This window comes from Astatotilapia calliptera, chromosome 1, assembly GCF_964374335.1.
Source record: "Astatotilapia calliptera chromosome 1, fAstCal68.1, whole genome shotgun sequence".
NCBI classification, from domain to species: Eukaryota; Metazoa; Chordata; class Actinopteri; order Cichliformes; family Cichlidae; genus Astatotilapia; species Astatotilapia calliptera.
The window spans coordinates 34,970,834-34,991,271 of record NC_137422.1 but is presented as its reverse complement, the minus strand read 5'-3'; the positions used below and the strand labels follow the sequence as shown (position 1 = coordinate 34,991,271).

General features: G+C 39.0%; 1 protein-coding gene across 3 annotated transcripts in view; it reads left to right on the top strand.

The window, feature by feature from the left end:
- ntrk3b (neurotrophic tyrosine kinase, receptor, type 3b) overlaps nt 1-20,438 on the top strand; it is a 217,019-nt gene that overhangs the window by 116,435 nt on the left and 80,146 nt on the right. For 2 of the 3 annotated variants that reach the window (XM_026174796.2, XM_026174770.2), the window contains 2 exons: nt 1,254-1,297; nt 3,557-3,659. In XM_026174796.2, coding sequence (XP_026030581.1) covers nt 1,254-1,297; nt 3,557-3,659 — 147 coding nt within the window. The remainder of the gene's footprint in view (nt 1-1,253; nt 1,298-3,556; nt 3,660-20,438) is intronic. The other variant, XM_026174786.2, reaches the window with a different exon arrangement.

Genomic DNA, 20,438 nt, shown 5'->3' with positions numbered 1-20,438 from the left:
TTAGGACACACACACTCGCACTTCAGTGTGTCTGAGCCAGTAGCAGCCAGTCTACCATGTGGCCATTAATTTGCCCACAATTACTCTCTGATGTCCTGGCTGGAAGCCTCAGACTAGAGCACAAGTTCATTTCATTTCATGGCTCTGTCTCATGACACTCTCTATGCCAAACTCTTGTGTGTATAGGTGCAACATCTAGTATTTAAACATGAAGAAATTAGTCCTGCTGACCGCGGATTTCTGCAGCTTGAGCTGAGTACAACAGAAAATTGACGTCCTGTGCAGCTATATAATTTTTGTGCCTTTTTCAGCTGATTTCATTTTACCTGATTTAATATTTGTCAGTCAATATTGTGTTACCTTCTTTTGATTTTTTTCTGCTTGTATAATTGTGTATAATTGCTAAGCAGCTTGTTGTAATTATTCTGTATTTCGTATGTGCAAGCACGACCATGTCTTTGTTCAACTGTTCTAAAAACTCACAATGTCTTTTTGTTACTTTTTATGTGAGACTTGAGTCTGACTGGATGGCAAATTTCAGGCTTTGGTAGGAAACTTGTGACAGGTGTCAGATTTGAATATGCATTTGTTCCTCTACAGACTTTTAACTCAACACCACAAAATTTATATTAAAAAAAACCACACACACACTCTGGTCGCCGACATTGTCTCTAGCAATGTTTGATGGATCAAACAAGTGAAGGCGACACGCTTCATGCTTGTGTCAAAATGCTTCTAAAAGAAGGGCAAAGTCTGTTTATGTTTTGAGGCACAACATTTGTACACTATTTATTTCCAGCAGCTTATGTTAAACACACACACAAATGAGAAAACTGCAAATGGATATTTTCAGCTGGCAGTGAGACCCATCTGAAAACATTAATCACACCATTTGGCTTCATGGAGATACTGAAAATATGCTCTCAATTATATATACTAGAGAGCACATCAGGTCACCTAATTCGAGTCTGTTAGGCTGTGCTTTAACCCGTGTAAATGTTTCGCCTATTTAGTGTGATAACGGGTGCATAAACAGGTTCATGCAGTGGAATAACACCACTGCAGATTAAAAAAAACTGCTTATTCTTTTTTATCCGCTGTTTTGTACTTTTTTTCCCTGAGAATACACAGTATGAAGTGTAAAATCATTATACATATTTACTTTAAAAGGACTGTTGCAGTAAACTGCAGTCATTAGAGTGTTTTTTCCTACCACAGCCACTGATGTCTGCTTTTGTGCTTCTGTGTTGCAGTTACGCCGCCACATCCAAGACCACCAGAAGAAGATACATTTGGGGTGAGTTTTCTCCTTAATGATGTTGATGAAACAGCTGCTAAAGATGGGGCCCCTGGTCTCAGCAGAAAGCTGATGTGTGTTTCAACACAAGCATAAACTACTTTTTATTTGTCAAAGACCCCTTGCAGGGCTATTTGCTTGCCTTGACATGCAGCGCTGAGCTTCAAAGGCTACAACACAGCAAACAATGTTACAGTCAGAGTTATATGTTTGGACTTTAATGATGCTGATGATGGTATCCTGCAGTGGATGATGCTGTTTTGAAATGTTATTTAACGTGGGGGATTTTGTACAGTTTCTGAAACCAGTGCTGGTGAGTTATTCCACTGGATTTCAATAATGTGCTTTTAATAGACTTTTTTAATAGCACACATGTTGACATGTGCTAGCAGAAACTCCAATAACATCAATAATGGCTGCTGTTATTGAGGTGGAAAGTTTCCGGGACTTGTACATCCATGCTTCCCTGTCATATCCTAATGGAAGCGACACACTGTTAGCGGTAATTATGCCCGTGCTTTTCCTACAATGGCCAGCTCAAATATCTGTAATCAAAAAAACCCTGCAGTAACATCACTGCGTCTCTGCTGCTACATCTGCTTGCTGCCAAATTTGCCACTGATGGTGTTTTAGAATTTTTGCTTAGGGAAAATTAATAAAACTAGAAAAATATGTGGTCCCTAGCTTTAGTCCTAATGTTACAGTTATAGCTTTACTACAGAGGCACATACCATCCACAGAAATACCCTCTGATTTATTTATTTTTTGCTCTACTTGCTTAAGTTGCTCTTTCATTAAATATAAATACAAGACAGAATTGCAATTCCTACAACTTTACAGCTATCAACAGTTTTGGTCACTGTAGATAGTTTCTTCTGTCATAACAACTACATGGGGGTGAAATTTGTTATAGCTCGCCCTTTCACATTTTAGTAATATTTTTTATTCAGATTATTGTCATTATTGTTCTTTTTAGTAATTTTCATTAAAGCTTGACGTTATGCATATTGATGATGAGACTACTTTGAGTGAGGGGTGGGTGCCAACTAAGCCACTAGTTATAGGCAGCGCCTCCGCTAGTGTTTGTGGCGTTGCTCCCTTTACGAGTATTTGTATTGCATATTGTTGTCTGACAGACATAATGGCTTGGAACACAGTTAATTGTACTAAAAGCCCGTCTATGCTCCAGTTTTGATGAGTGAAATTACAGCATTCTCTTTGCATATTAATATGTACTAATTAGAATGTATCCGTGTGATGTACCCAGAAATACTATGGATGCACCAGGCTACCAAGCTTACCCATACTGGGCAATAGTTTATCATATCACTCTCACCTATGTGGTCACTTCTGGCCAAAGGGTTTCATAGCCAAACAGTGTTGCACACTGGCACACAGTTTCCGTACTTAAATTATCCAACAGTGTTCAGATAAATACATATTTATATGCAGTATAACATGAGTTTCATTTTGGTTCTGTGTCAGTGTCGCTATATACCTTTTGTCTACCTAATAACATTATATTGGATTCAACACAACTCTTTGTGGGATTATTTTGACTACAGATAACAGTGTTGGGCTACCTCAATATTGAAATTGCCATACAAAAACTACAGTATCTGTATGTGCATTTTAATTAACAAATTATTAAGTTTCAAAAATTCTAGTTCTGTTTAAAATGGCATAATATGAATAAACATGGATTAATTGACCTTGAGTTAAATTGCTTAACCAGACTGTAAACTGTAACTGAGTAATGTCAGATTTTCACTGTAAAATACAAAATGCAATCATCAAACAATTACTTTTTAAAAAAAATGAAAGATCCAGAGCAGCAAAAATCAAATATTGTGTGTGGTTCTCATCATCACCTGTAGGTGACGATAAACCCATAAAAAGAAGTTGTGTGCTGCATTTTTAAACATCCTGGTTTATTCAGTTTAAATCAAAAATAACAGGTTTTGATGAGGAGGATAAGCAGGATTTTCCAAAGCAGCAGCAGTCACTTAGAGTCACATCATACAGTAAGTCTGGCTGTAGATGAGAATCGTATTTAAATTACATTCTGTCAACCAGAACACATCACAAACAGGACAGATTTTAACTTTCTTCCACACTGGTGTAATCTACAAGAAAGCAGTTGTCAAAATCTAGTCCCTTAAACTCTGCTTAAGGTGATCAGAAATTTGGAAGGGATTATGATGTGAACACATTCCTCTGATGGCTGCGTGAATCTGACACAGCATCTCATTTCTGCAGGTTTCCATTGCTGTGGGTTTGGCGGGCTTTGCTTGCGTCCTCCTCCTAGTCCTTTTTGTTCTCATCAACAAATACGGCCGGCGCTCCAAATTCGGTATGAAAGGTAAGTCTACACAGATAGTGAGACAAGCAGATCGTCAGGCAGACAGTTAGCTTTGTTTTTCGCCTTTCTGGCAGTTGCATCATTGTGCAGAATCCATTCCTCCAGCTAATCTTCTCTTCAGTACGTTTGTTCGCTAGAAAATGTACATGTGCGGCTACTGTAGAAGTCCTACTTTTTACTGCATGTTTACTGAACCACTGCTGCTCTTTAGTCATATCCTCAAGAGAACTCAATTAGAATAATAATGCTTTTTTGTCCCTTTGGAATCGGATATAAATTGTCTTTGTGACTGTTTTGTGTTGCTGTATGCAACATGTAACTGGGTGCTATCCATAAATGTCTGTGCATAAAGACAAATCAATATCTGTGCTAGAGGAGAGTACACTTGCCATCGTGATACTGTGCATAGGCCTTATACAAATAGGTGAAAAATTAAAAAACAAAAACAAACATGAATCGTCTTAATAAAGTGCTGCCAGAACAGCTTCAGTGCTTCTCCTGATTGAGCCTTCAGGACTATACTGGAGGGACTGAACATAATTCTTCTGAAAGGATATCCTCTCATTTGGTGTTTTGATGACAGTAGAGGAGAGAGCCGTCTAACACATGGTCCAGAATCTCCCACAGGAGTTCAGCTGGGTTGAGGTCTCGTGACAGGGAATGCTGTAGCGTATGAGTCACATCATTTTCATCAACAGCATTGTCATCCTGGAAAAGACCTCTCCCATTAGAATAGAAATGTTTCATCACCCTGAACAACTTTGTAATGACCCTTCCTTCTAACAAGACAAGTGGGCCCAGGGCATGCAACCAAAATGCCCCCATGGAAACCACCACAGGGCTCAAGCATTTGAGTTTTTCCCATAATTTGAGACCCGTCTGTATATTCGCTGCATGCTATGTAGGGCGATCACAGAAGGGATCATGAATTAATTAATGGACTTGGGGCTGTCGATCATGATGAGGAATTCAATATGATTAATGTGGCTTTTGTGCATGCTGAGCTTTCACTTTGGTTCAGCTCCAGGTTTGCTTATCTCTTCAGCGTTGGCGTCGTAGAAGAGGAAAAAGGCGCCTTAGTGATGATCTAGGCGTATAGAGCAGTTCGGAGAGGAGAGGAGGGGGCGGCAGTGGCTCAGGTCCCGCTGGTCCAGGTTCAAGCGTTGACATGCCCAGGAGCCAACCACATCTCCTGACCAGTTTATGGGCTGAGCATTTGCATGTGTTTGGTGGTTTGTGGTGGGTTGTTTTTGTGGATGACTCAGAACAGACACAATTCCTGAGTCACTTTATGACAAGGTGTGCAGATTCTATATCCAGATTTTTTTCGTTTCTGTCAGCTTCTAGCACTTGTCCCTTTTCCTTCTTTAATCCAAATATTTTCTAATTGCATACAATCATGACCCGCACCTCAGACCATGCATGTTCTTCATATGCACTGTAAGTACAGTGTATAGTGTAAGTAGCATTAGCTACTTCCACCTTTTAATTAAGCACTTTACAGGATTAGAGTTCGTTACCTACCTCGGTAAAGAACTCTCTGCTGCAATTATTTGGAGGATGCCAATTATTGCACTGGCCTAAAGCTGGCTCTAATCAAGGATGAGTCTCAGAGTTAATGAGGCTTTATAGACATGTTTGTAATGTCATAGGGACTTTTTATTTTTATTTCTAGCTTTCCTAACAAATAGGTTTATGGAATAAAAGCAAAAGCAATAGTTTTTTTTATGCAGCATGACAGCAGTTGGACCTTCTGCATTTGTCTATACGAGATAAGATTTCATTGACGCTACAGCTGCTTGTTAAAGAAGCTTCTGCTTTACTATAACTTTCTCATGTCTTTATTCAGTAGGTGGAAATGTATTTTACACCCAGCAGACCTGTGTGATATTTATTTACGCCCCCAAGTATGAGTTGCTATTGTCATTTTTTATTTGATTCACAACTTAATATATGCAGCATCAGAAAATCAATATAAATCTGAGTGGAGAACTCACTGCCAGAGATCTGGTTTCCAATGTTACCTTTATTTTATACCTACTATCTATTGAAAGGAGAGGCAGTGCTTCATGTTGTTGTCAACACTTAGAGGTTAGTGTGTCTCGATGCTCAACTCTTTGCAAAAGGTTGCTCAAATTCAGTTTTAGTCCTTTCCAAGGAGAAGCGGAAAGGTAATTCTTGATGGGAAGGTACAACTTCAGCTCAGGGGTTGTTTTTTTTTTCTTTAAATCACTAAGTGCCATGCAGTTCTCCATCAACACTTACTGCTTCATGCCGTATGTTAAGATTCCCCCGCTTTGCTCCAAGACACATTTCTCAACAATTTCTGTTCAGACACTTGAAAAGCATTTCTCATAGATTTTTCTCTTGTCAGAATGTTTCCTAGAGTAATTTAAGTTTAGCTGCCTCATTCAAGATAACAAATAGTTTTATAAATGACTGTAATAGTGAGGGGGAAATGAGCACTTTGAAGCTTGAGCAAATCACCAAGTTGAACCATTAGCATTGCTGAAATATACTAGTCTCTTGCATAAATGTCAGCACCATGTAAGGATGTGTAGATGTCAGTTCCTGTATCTGGTACTGTGCTGTACCGTGCTCATTTGTTTGTTCTTATATTTACTTTCGTTTCACTTTAAAACATTAACTGGCTACCTGGTGGGGCAGGTAGGTGGACAAGGCGCAGTATTGTGGAAATATGTGTATGTGTATTTATGTAAGATATCTGAAAACACAGCAGGCGTGCAATGAAACAGTAGTTACCAGCTTTGCAGCCAATACTGCAGAGATAAGAGAAAATGTCTAGAGACAACCCAGTGCTGCTTTTCCACAGTGCCATTTGTAGATGATTCAGGATTCTGTTGCCTTGTCAGCATATTGGAGCCATAATGGAGATTCCCAGTCATCAACACATCACAGAAAGAGGACTAACAAAGCTGTAAAACTGACAAAAGCTCATAAACATTACAAGTGACATAGCAATGCCAGCCAAGTCTCTCTTATCAGCTTAGCTATGCAGTGTATTGATGAGGACTTCAGGGTTCAGCAGGTGAGTTTGATGATGTGCTTCAGCACCGAAAACATTCAAGGTCATGAGTGTGAATGCAATAGCAAAATTGTGCATATTTATTTTGTTACAGTCAGGAAGTGAGGAAAAACCGATGAAATATCTGTGGAAAAAAAGCTTTTGATAAAATAGCAGTGCAGCGCAACAGAGAAAAAAGCTTTTTGCCACCTGCATTTTTTTCCACAGTTAATTTGAGCATTCACTATAACTCCAACATATATATACGCAACGTTGATGTAGTTCAGTGGAAATAAGAGATACTACTATACTGTACGACTTAAAGATAGGTGATGTCAGTGTGGACTCTTTCAAGACGTCATGCTGCTTTGTAATAAAGCCCCTGATGTGACCACATTGTGTGTATTTTCCCCTCCCACACTTGTTCTGAAGAATCAGCTGGAAGGCTTGAAGAAGTCATTACCTTTGGATGGAGCCATAATGGATTTTAGCTCCACTAAATCACTGTGGCTCTTTTGGTAGTTGGAGTTTGATCACTGACCGTTTCTGGGCATCCAATAAAAAAGTTTATTTTTTTCCTTTTTATTTGTTTTGTGTGTGTGTGTGTGTGTGTGTGTGTGTGTGTGTGTGTGTGTGTGTGTGTGTGTGTGTGTGTGTGTGTGTGTGTGTGTGTGTGTGAGAACTGCAGTCAGTTGATTTGCTGGTATGTCAAGGTTTAACGCCAGATCAGTCCCCTGGCTGCCCTGCATTTACAGCTCTGACTGATACACAGCTGTTTGGTTTATGTGGTTGTAATCGTGGTTATATGAAAGATACTTTACACACGTGTGTGGGTGTGTGTGTGCGTGCGTGCATATCTACTCATACTGTAGATAACCTGTTGCTTTAATCAATATGTTGTCAACTCACCTCCCAGCTAAAACATCTTGCAGCCTAAGCATCAGCCTCATCTTTCAAATTGTGACTCACACCAGTGGGCTTTGAAGTGTCTTTCACGCAGATTTTTGTCAGCAGGGAATCAATAATGCTTCTTTAGAAAAAGACACTCAGCATGTCAGTAATAAGTATTGAGCTCCCCTGTCATCTTTTCTTATGTTCTGGGGGGAATTACCCCACCCCTGCTGCTGGAAATGCAGCCAATATACAACAAAATGTATATCATTTTGTCACCTTCCCAGTCTTTTCAATAAAACCTTGTGAGTCGTAAAGGAGGAATGCAGTAGACTGGCCCTGTTAAACTGGCTGCAGAACCATGAAACTTTGCAAATTAAACTCAAGTAAAAATATTTTTGCATCTAACATTGATCCCAGTAGTTAAACCTGGGTTGGGGATTCGTTAACAAGGTTAAAAATTCAAAAAATCCATTATTGTGAATAGCCTTCATATGCTCCTTCTTGTGTTCTCACTCAAATTTTTTGTCGTCATTACAACATATCCAGTTTTGAATTTTCTAAATCAAGTAGATTCAAGCCAATTCCGAGGGTCCCGGCGGACTTTGGGAATCGATGCCTCATTCTGCTGCACATATCCGAGCTCATCCACAATAGCTGCTGGCAGTTGCTATGTGTTTACACAATGAGAAAATGATACAGGCACTATTTCTGGCCGCATTTCACTACAGAGTTTTGATTGGAAACATACAGTGAAGGAACAAACATGTCAGGGGAACGTGACAAATGATGAGTGAGGTGTTTATACATCAGCACTGCAGAGACTGTTTCATAATAAACTATGAGAAACTTGTTCAGTCTGCTATTTTTAGTTTATCACCTACAGTGCACTCACATAGCTTTATATACACCTTTTTGTTATTTGTCATATCGACAGAACAAAGTGATTTTCGTTTTGTTTACCACTCACAACCATCTTGTTTTCCTGTTTCACCTTACAGGTTCAAAATTTCTACTACAACACAGTCACTTTATGCTTTTATTTAGTTTTTATTGTACAGTAACTTTTATTTTTAGCAATTAGGTCCATTTGATGTTAGGCATCTCAATTTAACACTTAACATACTAGAGCATATAGTATATTTAAATTTTAGGAAAAGCTTCATTATTATTGTTATTATTATTATTGTAATTTAATTGAAACATGTAGACTTCAGTTATTCTATATTGATTATACATAAATTATATCCAAGATATAAATAGAGTCTGAAGGAAGAGTGAAGAGATACACAATCCAAGGTGCTTAAGGTCCAGTCTGAAGTTTCTGTAGTCTGTGACAATTTGAGGTGCCATCTGCTGGTGTTGTTGGTGGTGGGTCCGCTGTGTTTTATCAAGCCCAGAGTCAACAGAGCTATCTCACAGGAGAGGCAGGTTTGGATGCTTCATGCAGATTTACTTTTCCAACAGGACTTAGCACCTGCCCACCGCGCCTAAACTACTACCTAATGGTTTGCTCACTATATCATTACTGTGCATGACTAGCCAGGCAACTCGTCTGGCCTTAACCCTACAGAGAATCTATGGGCTATTGTCAAAGCGAAGATGAGACACACCTGATCCAAAACACCACTGTGAACACAACCTGGGCTTCAACACCTCAGGAGTATCAGAATGTGATTGCCTTCGTGTCACAAAACTGATGCAGTAACTGCCAGTAAAGAAGCCCCAATCAAGTATTAACTATGTGAAATGAATACTTTTAAGAAGCTAGAGTTTCTATGCTGCAAATCCTTTTTGAAATATCCTAATCAGAGATACTGAACTTTACATTTTTATTAGCTATAATCCAAAGCAAAAATATTTGCCTTTATAGTTGAGGAATAGATTTATCTGAAAGTTTACCTTTTGAATAAAAAAAATACAATATTCAGATTCTTTACTGGTATATTGCACATTTAGTAAAAAGCAAAGAAGTTTGAGAAACACAGCAGCTTTAAAGCACTATAGGTACACATCAACACCCTGGTTAAGAAAGCCCGTCAGCGTCTCTTCTTCCTCAGAAGACTTAGAGACTTCCATCTGCCACTGAAGGTGCTCAAGAACTTCTACTCCTGCACCATCGAGAGCGTCCTGACGTCAAACATCTGCACCTGGTTTGGGAACAGCACCAAGCAGGACAGACGAGATCTGCAAAGGGTGGTGCGCTCGGCAGAACGCATCATTCAATCAGAGCTCCCTGACCTGCTGTCCATCTACACCAAGCGGTGCAAGTCCAAAGCTAGGAAGATTATGATGGACCTCTCCCATCCCAACAATGGACTCTTCTCACTGTTGAGGTCTGGGAAGCGCTTCCGCTCCCTTAAGGCCAAAACAGAGAGAATGAGGAGGAGCTTCTTCCCCCAGGCTATTCGGGGCCTGAACCAGGTGTAGGACTGGACTCTCCCAAACACGTCACTATAAGACTGGACTCTCACACACGTCACCACACGCACCACCACACATTTCCTATAATCCTATAATTCCTAAAATTTATAATCCTTATCTTTATAATCTCTTCTGCTATTTGCACATTCTTTACTGTAAATTCCTAAGTTAATTTGTAAATTTTTGTAGTAAATTGTAAATATTGTAAAACTTCTGTCATTTAATGGTCGGGCATTGTACAGCTACAAGCATTTCACCCCCATGTCATACTGTGTATGGTTGTGTGTGTGTGTGTGTGTGACAAATAAAATTTGAATTTGAAAGGTACGTGCACCAGTACTAGTTTATGTTGCTGAACTTGTAGACTTTTCTCTGTCCATAATTCAACAAAGTAACCTTGAAGCCATGAATTCACACTGCTCTGGCCCCTTGTCGTGGTCATCAGAAACATTGAGAAGTTGGTTTTGGCTTTTGCAAATTCTATGTAAATAACCTTTGGTTTGCACTGGACCTGGTTTGACGCCCAGAGTTGCAGCGTATTGGCAGCACCCACCATCTTAGATTGAAGTGATCAGGAGCAACTTCGGTTTCCGTTTCTTGGCTAAGTGCATTTCAGCACATAGTGAGGCTGGAGCTTGAACAGGGATTGAACATCCTGCAATTAGTGGACAGCTAGATCTATTACTCGAGCCATGATTGCCTTCACATAGGTGTGGCATAAATGGCGCTAACAAGGAAGGTAAATTAAATTTACTATACAGTGACAGCATCCTGTTAGGGTCTTATTAATGTAACTCCCTAACCACAAACACAGTGGAGCTACGTGTGTGGGGAAGGTCACTGTCTATTCCTTTCACAGAAGCTGCAAAGGTTCAAGACAGAGGCTCAGGAGAGCAGCAGGCAAGCTAACCATCAATCATGGCTGTCAATCATTGCAATCATCAACCACTGGCTTCAGCCTCCAGCTATGGAAGATGCCACTTGGTATAGATACTAAAACGAGACTTGAATATGTAACTATAGTTGTGTGAATTGTGACTGTCAGATGTTATGTCGAGACATCAAAATGATCAGTGGTGTGGGTGGTCAGGGATGGGATGTTGCTGATGTTGGCTGTCAGGAAATGTTTTTTCTGAATCTGTGAAGCATGCATATTCTAAAAAAATCATGGTGTTAATTTGACCTCCACAAACTGGATGAATTCCAGGTCACACCATACATCAGCATGACTGACCCGCCAATTCACTCCCCCGCTGGCATGCTGTCATGCTGAGCTTAATGTTTCAGTTTGCACACCTTACTTTACTCTGCTGCTCTTCTTTCTGTTTTAAGGAGCGTGTTAACTCCTTCCTTTCTCTCTTACACCCACACTTTATCGTGATGACAACGTATGTTCCTGGCAACTAATTTGCTAGTTGCTTAAACAAGAGAAAAAATGAGACTAGTCGACTTGTCTAAAGGACAAAAAACCCTCCGAAATCTTTTAAAACTGAGACTTTAAATAGATGAAATTAAACATAAAATGCAATCAAATTAATATTTGTGTGTATTTTATGAACTATATAAAACCGTCAGTAATGTTTTAAATGATGCAAGAATGTGCTGCACTTTCCACTGTTTGTAATGTTGCAAATGCACACGGTGTCAGATTAGTTTGCAGAGTTTTCCTAACATTAGCAACAGCTCCAGAGAACATGTATGCGGTTGTATATTAATATAAGAAGAATAATGCATTCAGAACATTTCTGGCACCAACTAGCAAAGGCAGCAGCATGTGAACGTTTAGTCGACTAGTCATGCATATTCCTAACGACAACTGGACTGAAGACTTCATGTGTATATTTAATTTTAGCCTATTTTACAAATGCATTTATCAGTGATTTACGGTCATGCTGCTGATGTTATGAAAGCGTCCAGTGCTTGGGCACAGTTAGTGATCACACCAGATGCTAGTTATCCTCAAATTCTCAGCCATGCCTGAACATGACACACAGAGATCACAGCAGTCAAAAGAGCTGGACTTAGTAAACTCTGAGAGATATTTTATTTTGGTTGCATGAGATTATTTGCTCTTTTCTAAAGCTTGTGGGATCGTATTGATTTTTTAAACTGCCTCCAAAATGAATGTTTTGGGTTCAGACATTCAGACAAAACAAGCAATAAATCTCTTGGAAACTGTGATTTCTCACAGTTTACTGATATTTGTTTAGCCAGAGGTTCATTGATAAGTTGACAAAGTGACTCCGATCTAGAGTAAAAGCAGGTGGTAATTACAGAATTTTTGGTTTTGGTTTTTAGTAACTGTCCTCTTTCATTCAAAGTTATATGATTAACACAAGGCCAGCCACTTAAGACGAGCAACATACTACAGTTTCTGGATAAACTACCTCTGTTAATATAAAGCTATTGTAAATGATGTCCTAAACGAATGACTGTCCCATCAATGCTGAAAAAACAAGACGTCCGAGTGACATGAAGCATAACTAGTGGGAACGGGCAGCTTGCTGCCTCTGAATCAGTCAGTAACAGTCTCCGCATGTAAGCAAATTTAGCTGTTCAGTTAGCACTGCTACTCACAGTGTTCAGATAGTATTTCAGTCATTATCTCATTGTGGAAACTAAACCTGTGACATTTTTCAGACTTTTTACCCGTCCGCTCTCTAAACAGTTTTCAGGGTTTTTAGATGGGCAGATAGACAAGTACATAAATCACAGAGACGCCCGCGAACTCACTGACTTGCATACCGACACTGAAGTACACACATTCACACACAAACCATACCCCGCGGCCTGCCAGCCTCTGTGATCCACACGTGTGTGTCAGGGTGACTTACCCTCCTCTCCGCTACATTACCTGAACCAGGCCTGGGGATGATCAACCCACCCACCCACACACACACACACACACACACACACATAGATAGAGAAGTATTTACTGCATCACTGCCTCACTCGGCCTCCAGTGACCAGATTGAGCTCTGCTGCTAAGCACTGAGACATGCCCGTCTAAAGACAGATAGACACTCTGTGTGTCTGTGAGGAAAACAACTTTCAATTAAAAGTTCTTTACTTGTCTTCCTAAACATTAAAGGGACTTAAATGGACCATTTTTCTTTCAAATTTAATGAACAGCACTGCAAAGTAGCTACATACATTTACTCCAGCAAACTTTATTCCTGCATTTGCTTTGTAGTTTCAATCTTCTCTTAATTTCAGAGGGATTTTTTTTCTTTAGTCCATTTCATGGCCAGCTATTCATCAGATAAAAATTTAAAGAGATTAAAATCTTTTACATAGAGAGATCAAATGTTTCATCACTTTAATACACAAGTCAAATCTGATAATGTGTGATCATATAAATATACTAACAAACTTACACTAACAAAAAAAAACATTTTTTTGTTAATGTATTTGTTGAAGTATCACACTAATGGAACTATAAGGTTAAAAAAAAAAACACCATGCTGTATGGATAAGTTTACAAACAATTACGGGAAAATGATTTTCAATATTAATTATGTAACTTGGCTTATTTCATGTTTAGTGTTGGAAGCTAATATTAGAAATCAATAGAATGTGCATGGAGTCACTTTAATTAAAGGTCAGAAAATAGAGCAAGGGCAATCATATAAATATATTGCGACCATAATCAATGAAAAACTGAATTTTGATGAGAATTGCAAATCGGTCTACAAAGGGTCACCAGCTCCTTTACTGCCTTAGGAAACTTGTTCTTTCCCACACTGACCGTTTGTCTGTTTTATCTTTTTGTTTAGTGGAGTGGTTCGGTCAGACCTCTATCACAGAGAAAAACTCACGAAATCAGATACTGGGATGGTCCAGTCATCTGATAGGTGAGTCACAGTCCTGTTTAGCCTCCCTGTACTCTAAACAGGTACAAAGGTTTATTCATTCTTAATTATGGTTCCCATCCTCTACGGGGTCAATTTCAGCTTCTTCCTCGGGATGGAGGTTTCTAGTTCCAAGATGCAGAAGAAAGTGTTATAAAAAACAGCTTTGTTCCTGCTGCCGTCACTAAACTTAATAAGAACTGCTTTTTGATTTGATTCATCTTATCTAATTACCAAATATGTGTCGTCGCGTTTAAATAGGTGTGTGTGTGTGTGTTTTGTAAAGGGATGCCAAATGCAATCCTTTCTCTGTAAAGCAAATTTACCTACGCGTATAAAATAAAGAAACCTTGAACCTTAAGTTGAAAACATTTTAAACGATTTTAACCTTTATGTATGCTACTCCCAGCAGGTCTCAACACCAACTTCCATAAACTGATGGATGCAGCTGAAGGGCTTTTACACAGGGCTTTTGCAGCTGGAGAATCCCATATTTTAGGGGCTAAATCACTATTTACAGGTTGATTTAGTTTGTCCATGGTTGCTGTACATCTGAAAACCACTTTGGACCCCTGCCTCTACCCAAGCATATCATTTCAGGCTCCTTCTGACTAAATCACTGTCACGTCTATTGTCAATTATGCTGGCTCCGTTCTGTGCTCAGATCTTTCTTCTCTTTTTCCTGCAATATGATACCCAAGTGAAAGAGAGGATAGAAAGCCCCTAAAACAGAGCAATACTGTCAAATATAAATTACTGCAGATGGAAATGACAATATTTTTGTTATTTATTCTTTGTGTCTGTTGTACACGTTGCATTGGAAATGTTTTTGCAGATTGACTATAGTAGCAAGTATAAGCAGTGTGAAATCCATAGGAACAGTTTCTGTGCATATCTTCCATCTTCATTTAGGTTTTCACATTTAAGACATCAAGTCACATATAAAAAGAAACCTCAGCATCATCTACCAAACATAATGAAACGGATCACTAACCGCGTGTCTGCTGCACAAACTGTGTTTACCCTTTGCTCAGTTGGTACAGCACCGTCATCCTAATTGGCTGTAATTCATTCTTGTGAACACATGCGACAGATGGGGACTGCTAAGAAAATAACAACAGACCCACCAGGAAGAGCTCCTTTCCCTCATTTTCTTCCTTTTATACATCTCGTCCTAGAAAAGAAGGACATTTTTAGGAAGTAACGTTAATCTCACCGTCATCTCTGCCGTCATATTGTTGCTGCTGATGCATGCCACAGATTGCCAGAGCTTTTAGTTAAACCCTAAAAGGAATTGGATGCTGCCTGCCACCTCTCAGCCACAGCATGATCTCACATGTCCTTCTTTAGTTCTTTTTGCACCTTGAATGGAAAATGAAAAACAAAAAAAGGGCTGTTTATTTATTTATTTCATTTAAAAGTTGCATGAGAGCCTTCCTAAGGAGTTTGGCTGTGGTTCTGTGGATATTGAGTGCCAGGGTGGCCCGAGGTTGTTGCTGTGGAAATGCTGTTCCTCATACAAATAGGATTTCTATTTTTTGCAGGGTTATTTATTTTGGATTTTCAGCACTAGACTTCTAATAGCTAAGTGCCTCATGTCCTTATGATGTCTTTCTGTGGAGATGGTCACTGCTTTGCTGTGCCATGCATTATAACCCCAAGTAAAAGGCAAGGCTTGCAGAGTGGTCTCGTTGAATGCTTTCATTGGGTGTTTGGAAGCTTCTTCCCTTTTAAGTCTTTGCCATCAATAGTTCAGAAGGCTGTCTTCAGTCTTCTGAGTTTAACAGTAGCTTAATATAGCATTTTTAAAATGTCAGAGTATTGCAGAATACAGCTGTAGGAGTAGAAGAAGGCTTTCTGAATTGCTGCACCAATTTAGATTGATCCCCAAGAGGAATTGTTCCATAAATGTCATGTTTGCGCCTCTTTTTCAGCCATATGATGGTAGAAGAACTAACTGTGTATGAGGTTAAAGCGTTTTGCTTTACAAAAGAATGAAAATTTGCGAGTTACAGTAAAAAGCGAGCTGTCGGTCTTTTCTCGATAACTTGTATTGATTGAAAAAAAGTTCCAAAATAAAGGTAATCCAGTGATGTAACAACAGCACGTGCTGGACATTGTTTTTGGGTGAAGGACGTCCTTCTTGGTTTTCCAGCAAGGTAAATTTGTGTACAACAGTTAGTAACAAAATACAGGTTAATGGTGAAAGAAAAACAAAATGTAATAATAAAAATTATTATATTTATTATAATAAAAATCACAGGCATGTGTGCACACGCTTGTGCACACGCAAAAGCGCACCAAAACAAATACTATTCATTGACAGATACATCAGCCTGTAGATGATAGTCCATATGACGTGTGAGTCTGCAGGAACAGGACACCTTTCAATTCTTCTCTGAGGACCCCCATAAAAAAACAAAAAAGAAATTGTCACAGACAATTGACCTCGAACTCTGGAGGCCATTTCTTCTTACTGACCTAACTTATCAACACTCTATGGGCAGCAATACACGTGGGTAATGGTGACACTGCTAGCAAGAGAGGCTATGGGAGTGAGATAATTAAATCCACTGTGCAACAAATGAGACCAAATGTACACACACACACACACATTAAGAGTTATGTTTAAATAATGAGTAACTGGTAATTGTGTAGCAGACATTGTGTGGCTGTCTGTTCACATCCATTTGTTGTCATTACTGCAATAATGTGTCTTGCTTTGTAAGAGAACTTCTGAGTGGACTAGACAGTATTTTTTAGTGTTTTTTCTCAAAATGAGACATTTAGTGTCAGTCTAAACAGTGCACATCAACAGTGCTTTTGTTCCAATATCAAGTAATTTGTCTTTATGTCAATAGAATGCCAAATAGTCTTTTAATTTTCACACCTTTTTTTTTTAAACCTGGGCTTAGCGTCACATTTCTATAAATGCATCCCGCTCAGCACACCCACATCCTGTTCTCAGCCATTTCCCGTTGGCCATATTTCCTTTTAGGGTTTTTATTTGTAAGAGAATTCTGATCGTATAACAAGTAACCATAAATACATTTATTTCTGCTTTGAACTTTAATTCAACCTCCCAAACATACAGCACATCCCTCATCCTGGAAGGCTCTGCTGATGATTAGTGTGCTCATTTTTTTCTGCAGTTTACATGGGGCCTTGAAATAGACTCTTGCGGTATTGTGCTGATGAGTTTCTTCCAAGATAATGAACATTAAGGGACTGATTCTCACTAGACAACCCTCTTGGAGTACAGCAAAGTCAGCTTGGACAGCATTTTCCATGTCTTATAACTCAGAACAGACTGTTCCCTGTTGACTGCAAAGTGTTGGTAAGGGTTATTTCAAAGTGCTGCCCTTATTGTTACCATTAAAAAAGACAGGTTACTGGCAGTTTCCAGCTAACGTTATATATGATAGCCTAGCCCAAATTTTAGCGTGTTCCCTTCAATGCAGCAAGTTGGAACAACAGCTCAGCTACAAACAGAATGGAGAGACTGTAACCTGTGGTGTAACCTGCAGTGTAAAACTATCCCAAACAGCAGGCTGAATGAAGAGGTGTTGCTCAGTCATAAACCTCCAGCCAGTGGAGCTCAGCATCCCAGCCCTTTGTTCCCCTCGGGAAACCTTTGGCATGACTCCAGTTTGGATTTTCTACATACGGATGCTTTTCTCATTATACTGCACAAAAGAGCATCCACTCAAAGGTGGGAAGGTGATTTAAGGGGTCTGCATGGATATTCCTGCCTAATTTTTTAAAAAAGAAAGAAAGAAAAGCAAAATCAAAAGCAGGGTCACAGTACTGAAGAAGAGAAAGCGGCTGTGAAGGTTTTTAGCCCCCACTGTAAGCAATAGTTAATTCAGTGTGAATTTTAGCCACCGGCCCAGGAAACAGATCATATTATGTAACAACCAAATGTAGGGTGCCGCATGCTCACTCCCACGCTGGACAGGATTGTGAGTCTTATATTCTGACAAATATAAAATAGCAGCTCTTGGATGGCAATTAATTTCTTTGCTAAAATAAAGATGATGTGACAATATGTGACAGCTTTATATAGTTAAATAGGTAAGAGTGAGCACATTTACTACAGAATATCCAACTATAGCTATCGACAAGTAAATATTGCACTCTTGGTTTGGTATACTGAGAAGAGAAGACCTATTATTTAAACTTAAATTCCTAGTATATGCGTTTAATGGTGTAATATGTATTATCTAGGAGTATAAATGTCCTAAATATAACAGCCTTATGCACACTATTCTTGACAGTATAAATAAAGTCAATATCTTTGTTCTGTTACAGAGAACTGTAAATTTATATGTAAGCTTTAGCAAAAGAACATGTCTGTGAAAGTTCATTTCTAAACTGTGATCTGAACTTTTGTCTTCTCAAAGGTCTGTGACATATGAGTGAGAGCTGTGTGACTGCGTTTAAAGTCAGAGCATTTCAAGTTTTACAACATTGTTAAATAATCAGTTTTTCTAAATAAGGATTAACGCTGTCTTACCTCATCTACAGTCCCAGACTGATCCAAAAATGAAATCATGGTTACCTCTCCTTACTTAATCGGGAATTCAACGTATGATGTGTGGACTGGGAAAAAAAATTATGGCTTAAGATCAGCTTGTCAGGAAAGGCAACTAAAGCTCCCATCGTTACCTTCTCTAGTTGTTCTGCTGTTATATTTGTGTTATAGTTGCAGACATTTTGCCAAGTGGCAACAATGATGAACTGTATATTTTAATTACTCAAAAAATATTTTTCACTTAAAAACCATCACATTTGCAATTAAGAAGCTTCAAAAGGAAAAAACGTTGTCCTGTCCTATACAAGGCTGAGGATTGTATGTCCATTATTGAGCTCCTTGTACTGTATAATTTTCTATTCATAAGACTCAGCTTGCAACACATACTTAAAAATTAAGTATTAATCCATTTGGGTGCAGAAAGGGTCACTTTCACAACCAATTCATAGAGTGGGATGAGCACAGATGCCTTTTCAATTCAATTTAAAACTCAGTGAAATCACTTCATTGTGTGAGCTTTGAAAAGGAGTTTCCTCACCTTAAATCCTTTAACATACAGTGCATGCTCTACACTAGTGGAGAGCAGTAAATAAATTAGGTTTGCACTAAACACACACTAAGAAAGGTCAATTAAAAAAATTCAATAGATCAATTAAAAGATAGAAATCCCCCTCCAGATGGTGTTGACAAGCCTACAGTACTGTAACCCTATCCACTGTGCTCCTCCGAACTATCGAACTCAAAGAAGTTATTCTCCCCTTTCCCCTCATGTGTTCTTTGCAACATTTTTATCACAGCAGCATCTGTTGTGTAAATTGTGGGACCAAACTACTTATACTTAATCTATAGGCATTAGCCATGAGTAACAATGTCCAGTCTTTTAATTTGGCCACACTTGAAGGAGAAATAAGAAACATATTAAGAATAATGGCACAAAACGATTTACTTGGTATCCATTTGGAGTGCCAGAGCAATGGGTCTCAGTACTTGTAAATCACATTTTTCTGTTTTGTGGAGTACTGTCTGTAGATTAGTGGGCAAAACAGCCATCAATGTAAAATGAAATCTACAACAAAATTAATGATATAGAAAGACAGTTGGTCTGAAGCAGCTGTATATAAAGAAAGCCGTAATTTCCGTAATTATTCCATGTCCTCTTAGTGCCTTGCCTGCAAGCTTATCAGCATAAAAAGCCAAATATTTGTATGCCTTTGATTGTTTCATCTTTCTTTATCAGACCAAATAAAACTGACAGGTAGTACTATTGAGAGCTAAAGAAAGCCTTCTCTTTTTTTTGCTTTCTGTTTCAGGCCACTCATATATGCAAGACAACACTTTGTGCATGTCACGCTCTTACCTTGAGTAAACAACATCACTGGCATACAACTCATCCAGCACCTCCGTTAGCCTGGAGTCATCCCGGTCATGCTGCCTTCCTCATGTTAAATATAGCCCTGTCTTTCCATCAGTTGCTCTTTCACTATCCCTATATATTCCATCAGGACTTGTTCCCATTAGCCTCTCATAGTTTGCATTAACACACCTTTGGGACTGCCAGACCTGCGTGTTATAGATAGAAAACAAGGCTCCATCTTTTATAAGGGTGGTTAAAGTTTTAGGTCTGGAGAGTAATTGTTGTGTAATCATGAGTAAGGGATTAATAATTCATAGAAGCATGCAGACACACACACCTACACATGCAGATACACACAGCGAATCTCCTCCAATCTCTGTCTGCGTCTCACTGTCTCTGTGTCTTCTTGCTCTCTTTTTCCTCTATTTGCATCTCTCTCCCTGCACTTTTCTCTCCGTATGTCTCTCTATCTCCTTCTCTCTTTCCTCACTAATGGAGTTAGTGAGCGCCGAGGATTAAACAATTAAAACAAAATTCATTTGAATGAATTAAAGAGCAGGGAGCTGCAGCAGTAGACACTTCTGAGGCAAGACGAATTACCTTGCATGGCTGGTTTAGCAGCATTTTACTGTGGCCCTGTCCTTCCTCATTTACCCGAGTATTAACCCGTGGAAAAGCATTGTTAGTACACAGTGATGCA